Source organism: Schistosoma mansoni, chromosome 4 (genome assembly GCF_000237925.1).
Source record: "Schistosoma mansoni strain Puerto Rico chromosome 4, complete genome".
NCBI classification, from domain to species: Eukaryota; Metazoa; Platyhelminthes; class Trematoda; order Strigeidida; family Schistosomatidae; genus Schistosoma; species Schistosoma mansoni.
The window spans coordinates 8,627,526-8,638,982 of NC_031498.1; the positions used below are offsets into that span (position 1 = coordinate 8,627,526).

General features: G+C 37.4%; 1 protein-coding gene across 1 annotated transcript; it reads left to right on the plus strand.

Annotated features, from left to right (window-relative positions):
* Positions 1 to 252: 252 nt before the first annotated feature.
* Smp_202500 (uncharacterized protein) lies at positions 253 to 1,429 on the plus strand (the record flags this gene model as incomplete). Its single annotated transcript, XM_018796724.1, has 2 exons — positions 253 to 692; positions 1,405 to 1,429. 2 exons carry the CDS (start codon positions 253 to 255, stop codon positions 1,427 to 1,429), a joined length of 465 nt encoding a protein of 154 aa, XP_018651837.1.
* Between the last annotated feature and the right edge of the window lie 10,028 nt (positions 1,430 to 11,457).

Genomic DNA, 11,457 nt, shown 5'->3' on the forward strand with positions numbered 1-11,457 from the left:
AAAGTAGCCACTTTAATGTGCTTATCACGCGAATTTTTTAACTAGTCGATTTAAACTGTTGTATGATCATCTACTTTTTCAATTCTGTGTAGGTTTCAGTCTCTTATTCTATATTGTGAAGTCCATTCATAGTATAGTCTCATCCTTCAGCTACTTGAACAATTTTGGGTCATCCATTTGAAGGTTCAGTTCCCGGTTCAATACAGCATGCCTCAATAGATTACATTAAACTTTATCGTTAGATCAGACAAGATGTTACGTAGTTTCTCGCGGTTTGGATCTGATAGATGTACTCGTTTTCTCTACACGTCTTGTTATGTCAATACACCTAAAATTCAACCAAGCAAATCCTCACAGTTACTGAATTCATATTTTGAACTTGGACGATTCGCTAGACCAACAGGCACGTGGCTGTTATACCTTCCTTGTACGTGGAGCATTGCTCTAGCTGCACCACCGGGTCACTTACCAGATATTTATATGCTAACCCTATTCGGCGTAGGCTCCATTTTGATGCGAAGTGCGGGTTGCACAATAAATGATATGTGGGATAAAAAATATGACATGCTTGTCAAACGCACAAAGGATCGTCCACTAGCTTCAGGTTCATTAACCTTTCCTCAGGCGTTATTGTTTCTTGCTGTTCAGCTAGCGACTTCGCTTGTAATATTATTGCAATTGAACTGGTACAGGTTGGTTTGAATTGTTTTTTAGTTATTTCTTGAAGTGTATTTCTTGGTATCCTGTCATTGGTTCCTGTCATCACGTATCCTTTGTTCAAACGTGTTACCTACTGGCCGCAGCTTGTACTTGGTAAGTATCAGTGTAGCATTTTCTAACCTAGGTTCATTGCTATGTGGTTTTACAGGCTTTACATTGAACTGGGGTGTTTGGCTTGGGTATTCTGCTATAAATGGTTTTTGCCTTTTCTCCGTGTGCACTCCCTTGTATTTAGCTGCAGTGTTTTGGACATGCACGTACGATACCATATATTCTCATCAAGTGAGGATGTTTTGCATATGTCTTCAATCTTTTTCGCGCTAATAGTTCCTGCATTTTAAGAATATTCATGTGGTGTTGACCCATAGTTTTACGATTCTGCATACTTAGTTTTGTGTTTTGACTTGCCGCCCAGTAAACCGGTAGCACCTTTTTGTTTTTATGTGAAATTTAAAGACTAGGTTTGTTTGTTCTGTGTAGGTCTTACATTCAACTGGGGTGCTTTGCTGGGCTATTCTGCTGTCACAGGTTCTGTTAACCCTCTGATTTCAATCCCTCTCTATTTTGGTGGCTTCAATTGGACAATTATATACGACACAATTTATGCACATCAGGTTTGTGCTCATAGCTTGCTTTGAAGTTTGCTATTTTATGTTGAATCTATAACGAGGGTTTCTGTTCTAGGATATCGATGATGACATCCGTATAGGCGTAAAATCAACGGCAATTTTGTTTGGAGAAAAAACAAAGTTATATTTGGGCGCTTTTCATATGGGAATGACAGCGTGTCTCCTCACTGTTGGAATTAACGCAAATGCTGGTTGTGTATATTACCTCGGGACCTTCCTTACCATGTTTCATGTTGCTCACTTAGTAAGTTGCTGTTTTCACCTTTATATTTAGATTTCCCTTAGTACTCAATGGTAGTGTGTAGTGTAGAAGCTTGGATATTTGGTTCACAGCCTATAAATCAGTGGTTTCAACTCACTGGTCATTCCTGACGTTCACAATCCATGTAACGTTTCTCTATGCATCCAGTACATTATTGTGTGCTTGGATGATAAGATTTTTGCCAATGTGTGGCTTATTAGCTTAGATGTCTGATATCAAATTATCAAGTGACAGGTTCAAACATCCTTTCCCGTGTTGACTTAGACATTAAGCTAGTATCATTCCCCTCCAAAATAGGTACAACCATGCTACCGATTTTTGATTTGAACTAGTTTCATTTTTCGGTTTTTACTTGGAACTGTGGTTCAGCCAGTTAAAGATCAGTTAAGCAGCTGTAAAGTAATCTGAATTAAATACTTTTTGAAGCCTACCTAATACACTCCTATATTTGTCAGACGCCTAAGTGTAACTAATCACCTGAAAAAGAAACTGAATTAATGAGGATCTTATCGATCTGGGAGCACAAAGGACAACTTCTTAAGGTCAATCACGTAGCATTTTTGTGGAGATGTTTCCACGCTAGCTCAGTACTTGAAAGGGTTTTATCGTTAAAGACGGAAATCTATTAGGTAAATTGAAGTGTGACACTTTGAGGATCAACCTTTTCTGACCCCTTTCCGTTGTGATAAGGTACCATCACCGTAGTTGCTGGTTATTTGAGGGAAACAATTTACTACTGTCACACCTCAGTGCAATCAGCCGTATGACTTCGCCCTTGAATCTTAATACGCTGCTTTTAGTCTTACCACTATCCAACCGACCTAAAGGAACAAGTGTTCCAACCAGTACGGCTTGACTAGATTATTACGATGTCCAAGCTTGACTATCACATCACGGTAATTTATCAAGTACCTGTTTTTGTACTCATCTTCGAGATACATTGTATTATATGGACCAATGACGTCATCCAGATACCTAAATAAAAGTAGATAAAACGGAGAACAGAACCCGTGACTTAATCATTGAAATATAAATTCAATGCACCATACATTGAATTCTACCAGTAGAAATTAGATATGAATCGTTATTGTTTTCAACTCCCTAATCTTTTCGGTCAAATGTCCCACATATTCCAAATTCAAAATAGTTTCTAATCGAAGTGAGGAATAGAGCTGATAATAACCATAAAAATAGGAGTATCTTATAAACACCCCAGTGATGCTATATGAAGGTTGTACTGTGATAGTTTGTTACTCTTCTTTTCCATCACAAATAGACAGTCATTTATAAGTTATACGCAACGTTGAACCTGGCATATATATGCACCTTTTCAAGTTCGCACCCCTATATTAGCATTACGAGATGAATTTGTCAAAGGAAATCCTAGAGTAGTAGAGATGGTAATAATATTAGTGTTGATAGAAATGTTAAGTATAAAGTGTGATGTGAAAAGAAAATATAGATTGGTGGAATAAAAAAACCTGGAATCTAAGGTAAAACAAAGAGTGATTGGGCCTGTGTCATTGTCGGTGATCCTAAACAATATCACTCAAGGTCTCTAGCAAATGATTATGATTGCCTTATAGATTCCACACAAATAGTTTGAACCTATATGCACGCTCCTATTCAACAGTCACTTTCTTCATGGACTAATTCCACGTCTTGATTTGGCCTCTCCTAATGTTCTTTAGACCTGCCACACCAGCCATCATCGTGAGTCAAGGTGGGCAATGGAAAGCTTCATTGCAGTCCAAGAAATTCTTCATATTTGATTACTTTAGAACCTGAAGATATCTTATTTTCAACAAATATCTGATATCTTAGAATCTTAAAGAATACCGAAAAATTATCCGATTTCAATTTGTATCGTTAAACCACTAAATAATTGCTGTAGTTGGGCTGATAAAGTTCCTAACCGTCATTCTGTAATGAGGTGCAGTTATGTTGCTATATCAAACCAGTCTTTTATTATCTGAATACCGATTCTGGTGGTCTTTTTTTCGTTTACAACAAGTATTCTATGTCAGATGAATATTTTCGTACTCTATTCACCTCTGCGTAAGTATTTCATCGATAACTAAGTATTTATTAGATTACAGTGTACTCGGATGTTCCTACAAATTTGCTTCGAAATGTCAAGATATTATGTGGTCAATAAACGGATTCTGTCAACCTTTTCACAGTCGCTCTTGGTTCTTTCCCGAGTTTTTCTCTTGTGGAACTATAAGAACTCAACCGCTTGTTTTCTGAGTAGGGATGAACATAGAGCATTTCTGAATCCTTAATAAATAATTCCTTAAGCTTTAAGAATCTACAATGTCGTTTGATTTCTCTACTAGTCAGTGGTTGTATTCCTTAAGTAAGCACACAGAAATATTCTAATCCAGTCCACTATCTATTGTGTTATTTCTATGACATCCAAGTTGAGATACTTGTTTTTCGTATTTTGGGAAGTAAATGTTTTGTAGAATATGTGCTGTAGTCACTAATTCTTTTAAAAAAAATCTCAGCTATTAAATCATATTACAGAATCAATAATAGTCAAACTGATATTACCTACTCAGCTCTCAATGCTGCTAATTTCACGAGGAAAAAGTGTTTAGAAATGTCATGGTGTTTGTCGTTTAAAAATGGTCATCAAATAAAAACACCCAAGCTTCATGTTTCGGGCTCCTTTCAACCCTCTAAACGAGTAGTCACATGCAGTTCTGTTGTATTGTTTTGGCATTATTATACATGATGGGATTTCAAAGGTTTATTTGACGATTAATGAACATGTAACCTTCCATAAATTTAATCAAGGGAGCACGGTGCTGATTTTTTTACTAGTTCATAATCATGATCTGCTTGGCTAGAAATTGGTATGATTTCAAGCCGCGGATTTAGCTCATACTCAAGTTACTTTAGTAGGAAAACAAAGTGCATTTAAAGTTGGTTTACCTAATTTTCTGTTAAGCCTTTCAGTTTTCGGTTGCTTTTCAAACAAGGAGTAGCATTGAGGCTTTATCCTAGTGTCTGTCTGGTTATCCAATATGCTATTATACAAATAATATGTAACTGTAACAAAGTTGGATCTAAAACTACGTTTGTTTAGTTAGTAGAATAATTTTTAAACCATTATAACTTTTATATAGTTGAGATTGTAAGGATGGCCCGTCAGTAGACTCTTGGAAGCCCTAAGAAGCCCAGGAAGAGCCGCAGACATTCCATCCAATCAGGGCTAGGGGAATGTTCTAGAAATGCCAACGTGGAGCTTCTCCATTGGATGGATTAGTTTGATACCTATGTGCTTATTGGTTGACCTAAATGATAATTTACTTTCAGCCAAAAACTATAAATACACGAGATTTCTGTGCTATATTTTGACACTGTTCGGGGCAATAAACTTCCTGCTTACCAGTCTTTGTCTTCTCTCTTTTGCGACGTTTGCGGGTTCTATCGTTCAAGTAGTCAAGTAGTTCGCGGCATATTAAGAATCAAGGCTCTAGATATAACAACTGGCGACGGGTTAATTTATCAAGATGTCTATTACCTTTGACCAATTTGAAGCTTTTCTAGAGCGCCATGAAAAACGGCTTGAACAATTCCAGATGCGCATACTCGAAAAACTAACCCAGCAGATGAACCTCAATAAGAATGGACTTACAGATGTTTCTGCCAAATCGCATGCTGATTGTATCATTGATTCCATTCACGAATTTCATTTTGATGGTGTTGCTGGTGTAACATTCGAATCTTGGTACAAGAAATATGAAGATGTATTTAATGTCGACCTAGAAACTTTTGATGATGCCGCCAAGGTCAGGGTGCTACTACGAAAGCTGGGTACCATTGAACATGAACGATATACTAATTACATTCTGCCCAAGAACCCAAGAGACATTTCATTCGAAGAAACAGTTAAAATTTTGTCGCAAATTTTCGGTGAACAGTCTTCCTTGTTCAATATTCGATATCAGTGCTTGAAAATAGTAAAAGCCGGCAATGATGACTGGGTGCAACATGCTAGCATAATAAATCGCGAATGTGAGCGCTTTAAACTATCAGCAATGACAGAAGACCAATTCAAATGTCTTGTTTTCGTATGCAGCTTACAATCTTCAGAAGACGCCGACATTAGAACCAGAATTCTAAGCAAAATTGAACAGTGCCCAAATATCACCCTTCAAGAGGTGACTACTGAATGTCAGCATCTGGTGAACTTGAAGCATGACACTTCAATGGTAGAAAATAATGGTCGACTACCTTATGTACAGGCAGTAAGTGGGAAGCAAAAGCAGAACACAACCATTAAGAAGCCTCCATCCGCATGTTGGTTTTGCGGAGAGCTGCATTACAAAAGGTTCTGCCCATACAAAAACTACCGGTGCACTAGATGTCAGCTCAAAGGACATAAAGAAACATGTTGTAAGAAGAAGATGCACCGTCGCTCATCGAGTGTTCATTACCGAAGACGTAAAAACTGTTCATCAACCAATAGAATAATGGTAGCACATACCAGCACAGAACATAATCGAAGAAAATATGTGACCTTAGAGATTAATGGACGCCGTGCCCGTCTACAGCTTGACACTGCTTCAGATATTTCACTGATCAGCCGCAAAACATGGAGTCATATTGGCAAACCCTCGGTGCTCCCTACAACCCAGTTAGCACACAGTGCATCTGGAGGAAAGTTAAATATTGCTGGAGAGATATGCTGCCCAGTTAAAAAAGGGAATGTACAGAAGAATGTGAAAGTATATCTCACTGAAAGCCCAGGACTAGATTTGCTTGGTCTTGACCTAATAGAAATGTTGCAGTTGGCTAACCAGCCAATTAATCATATATGTAGTCCGGTGAGATCTGATGCACTCTCAAGGTTGATCGGTCCCCAGGCAAAACATGGGGAAGGTGTACTCATTGCCGCAGGAGAAGGTGAATCAGAAGTTCAGGCAAAGAACCCATGGATATTTGAAAAAAAATCGCCACCTAAGAAAAGAAGAAAACCTGTACAAGAGTATCAGACGAACGACCGCGGCGAAAAGGTACTTGTAAAGTATCAAGACGGTCAGAAATGGGAACCAGGTGTCATAGTACGGCGTATCGGGAAAGTACTTTATTTAGTCCGTGGAAGGGACGGAAAATGTACCAGACATATGAATCAGATAAAAAGGGATCATAGGACAGCAGCAGTAGACACACAAGTACCGTTCCACATTCTGGTGGAGAAAGGCCCGAAAGAAGGCCGCAACCAACGACTAGAAAAACTTAAGAGTGAGAGCGCGCAGCCAATAAGGGTGATGAACAGAAAAACGAGAACAACAACAATGCTTCAAGAAAATCCAAAAAGAAATTCATACGTCACAGACTTCAAAGGGGGAGGTGTAAGGATGGCCCGTCAGTAGACTCTTGGAAGCCCTAAGAAGCCCAGGAAGAGCCGCAGACATTCCATCCAATCAGGGCTAGGGGAATGTTCTAGAAATGCCAACGTGGAGCTTCTCCATTGGATGGATTAGTTTGATACCTATGTGCTTATTGGTTGACCTAAATGATAATTTACTTTCAGCCAAAAACTATAAATACACGAGATTTCTGTGCTATATTTTGACACTGTTCGGGGCAATAAACTTCCTGCTTACCAGTCTTTGTCTTCTCTCTTTTGCGACGTTTGCGGGTTCTATCGTTCAAGTAGTCAAGTAGTTCGCGGCATATTAAGAATCAAGGCTCTAGATATAACAGAGATCATGAGTCAATTAAAGCTAGACCACAATGGAAAACCTGGAAGCACTGGACGGCCGTTTCGTCCTATTGTGGGACTCCTCAGTAGTGCGCATCCACGATCCCGCCTCGCGAGATCCGAACCCATTATAATTCTTAGTAATTGAAAACTGACACTTATCACGTTTTTCCCAACTTTTAATTCACTTTTCGGTATAATCCTTATTCTATTCTCGAAAATTCATCCGATACTCCACTACTTAAATAGTTTTATTAGGTGATTCGTCTAGTCGCAGTTATTGATATACTTTACTTATGTATTTATTTTAATTAAATTGGAATTTATGATTTTCAGATACGGAAAACGGACCTAAAGAATCCCAAATCTTGTTGGCAAACCTTTAAAGATAGTAAAATAACTGGTCTTCTGTATTTTCTTACCATTGTACTGGACAAAATATCACTATAAGTTTGTTGTTCTTACTAATAAAATTGACTTGTAATAAACGTTTTGTAAGTGTCGGACACAAACGTATGGTATTTATGATAATTGGGTCTACTCTCTTTACAAAGAATTTTTTTAAACAGGAATAAGAGTTTTAACTAAGTGTTTATTGTAAATTTCGATACACCATCGACTGGCAAATGTATTCCGTTACAAGTGGCTTAAAATCTAACTGTCATGCTATCCAAACGAGAAATCATTACCGTTCTAACTCAAGCAAAGAGCTTGCGATAGATTTCAATTTACTTATATAAAATCAGTCAGTTATGACGAAATAGGATAAACGATTATGAAGGCAGTCTTGCTAAGTTAATTATATTTCTTATTCATACAAACAAAATAATTAAGAAATATTAATTATCAGAAGGGGTTTTGTGGAGATTTAGTATTTTTCATAGTTGAAAGCGTGAGTCAATTGAAGCTAGACCACCATGGAAAACCTGGAAACACTGGACGGCCGTTCCGTCCTATTATGGGACTCCTCAGCAGTGCGCATCCACGAACCCGCTCTCGTGAGATTCGAACCCAGGACCTACCAGTCTCGAGCTGAAGCACTTAACCGATAAACCACTGAGCTGGCATCCAACGGTGTTTATGTCTAACTTCAACTGATCCACGAAGTTGAGCAACCATTCACCAATTGTCATCAGTGAGTTCCTATCTCACAACAGACGTGGTTTTGAACTCCACTGGTCACTGCTTCTCACTAGAGAAATAAATATAACTGGATAAATGCTTTATGCTAAACAGGTGTTATTTGGAGTTTTTGTAACACAAAACAAAGTTTCGAGTTTAACCACCAGCAAGATTATATAAACAATATCATTATTAAGTGTAACCTGAACATGATTCATTCTTTTGGCCGATCTTTCAAACGTACCTAAATATGTACGAACAGTTTATCTTAACAGGACTTATTGTCTATTCAGTTAAATTATATGGTTGGAAACTTAATACAGCTTGAGTGCGGAATCAAATAATTCTCTGCTTACATCGTTTTGGAGAGCCACTTAGTGTAACCAAAAGTTCTGTACAAAATTCTGTATTTGGTGAGTACCATTTAAAATCATAAATAAAACCTGGCGAACACATAAGGCATTAGTTTCTTCACGTTTTACAGAGTGGTACCCTCCATCCATTATAAGTGGCAAAATAGTAGTCTTGCACAGTATTGACAAACTTCGCACAGTTGTGTGGACTGGTACACATTTACACTACACCACTTTAAATTACCAATCAGTAATCTCAAATAAAATGAAAAGTCCCCTGTAGACGTAGTCTAACTACACGAGCTTTGGAATCTGGACTACGAGGTCACTCGTTTTGTATGTTCATCTTTTAAAAATAGAGGGTTGATTTCACAACCTGGTATAAAGTACTAACCTTTATAAGTGTGTCGATCATTAACCATCATCAAAACCTTAGAAAAGGAAACGAATAAATAAGTAGAGATTATTTCACTCTAAGCTCCTTGCACTTATTGTAAGAACAACACATGCAAGCGAACAATTGTTCTAATTTTCACAATGGGAATCTTTAATACTTATTGTAAGGTAAATCAATGATATACTGAATGAGAGGCATTTGAGAAATAATTTTGAAAAAAATACTAGCAGACGATAAACCGCAGACATTTATCTATACACTTGAATGAATGCTTATATGTACAGTTTTAACAGAGATTAACAATTTATTTGCCCAAATGTACATACGTTTCCAGGTCAGGTACGGCTGCCATAGTTTGTTCTACATGACCTATACACTCCAAACAAATGAGCTCAGGATTGTCCTGATTCACAAGTACAACATCCTGTTGGTGAGAAAAAGAGAAAAAAAACGAACATGCTTTTACGTAGGGAACGGAGATACTTTGAATGGGTTAATTTGATGACGTACTACAGAGAAGAAAATACATGTTTTATCAACATTCCATATAATGGTTCCGCCGAAATATTTATGTTAAGGAAATGACCAAACAAATACATATTTTGACAGTTAGTTAGTTCTACATCTTGTGTGAATAAACTTAAGATTTAGGAGCTTCACTACAATGACTTTCTAATACAAACATCAGAGATTTGATAAACGGACGCAGATGCTAAACATATTTACATTTGTCAACGATTATTATAATTGAAGATACTGCCATTTAGCTAAACAAATATTATTTCGAGGACAACGCAAAATGAGTGGCATTGACGTTTTACACAGAAAATAAAGAAGTACTAGAGACTAGTTGGCTCCATTATTTATGCGCTTTTACATAACAATTTGTGAACCAAATTAGTGGCCTACATAAAACAACTGTTGCATAGACGGCCGCCAATAATGGAAGAAACTAAAATAAATTGGCTTCTCAAATAATAAAGTAGTTCGTTGTGAGACATTCGGGTTTCATTCAACCCTCAATATTAAGGCATATAGTTCAATGACTGAAATTCTCAAATTTAACACTAATGTTGTAGATGTTGGGGAAGCTGTGAATACCTCAAGGCTTTAATTATCTTTGTAAAATAGAAAACCGTTATATTCATTAAACTACTTTTGTAGCTTATAGTGTCCATTTAACGCCTCAAAACAAAGTAATCCCTAACAGTTTCTAGTGTTAATCTCATCAATTTATAGTTACCGAGCAGATATGTTAACTGATTAGATATGCTTTATTTCGAAATTGATGTGATTTTGACAACGTATAGTTGATCCTCATTGAAATACCATTGACAAAGAGATTGAAAATTTTATTTCAAAATTAATCCAAATATTTGGAATTAAGCTTACAAGACAATAAAATAAACTGAATTAGTGACACAGAGGGACAATCAGATATCGGACAAGCGATAACTTCAGGCGACTGACGGAGATTTGAATTTCTTTTCTAAGGAATGAAGCGAAACCTATCGTTGGGAAAACACTTCTCAAATTTTTAACGGACAAATATATATACGTGAAGGAACGTACAATTATTTCGACATTCGACTGATTTATTTGTTTAGTTGAACATATATATATTGGTACAAAGGGACACCAAATACATACGCGCAAAACGATCACAATGTGAAGAGATAAATAATGTAAAGTGTGTATGAGAAAAAGGAGAACAACAACGAACAGAAATTAGTGTATGGTAGTGAAATAATAATAACGGGAGGCAGTTCAGTTAGCAAAAATAAAAGCAGAAAAAATTCTTTCATTTAGAGAAGTTACGTTCATTTTTACGAGGGAAGTAAAGGAAAATGACCTCAGGATCATCACTGGTTTCTATCCTGAGCCATGTCTGGTAACGTCTCTAGCCACTGTGTTGCACCATCTCTAGGGCCCCAATCAAGGAGTTGTGAAGAGCTAACACAAGCCAGTCCTGTACAGCTTTTTTCCATACCACGACACCATGTCATACACTGATCACCTTTCCGCTTTTTCTAACCGGTCCCAGCGTCGGCAAATAATGCACGACGTGACATTCTCTGGGACGACACTCGTGGGACATGTCCAAGCCATCGAAGTCGATGTTTAAAGATAGTGACACCAGGTGAATTATCGTTGCTGTGCCCGAACACACGATATCGAACCTCTGCATTACTAACATGATGTTGCCACTGGATGTCAGCAATCCTCCAGAGACGACGATGATCGAACACATAGAG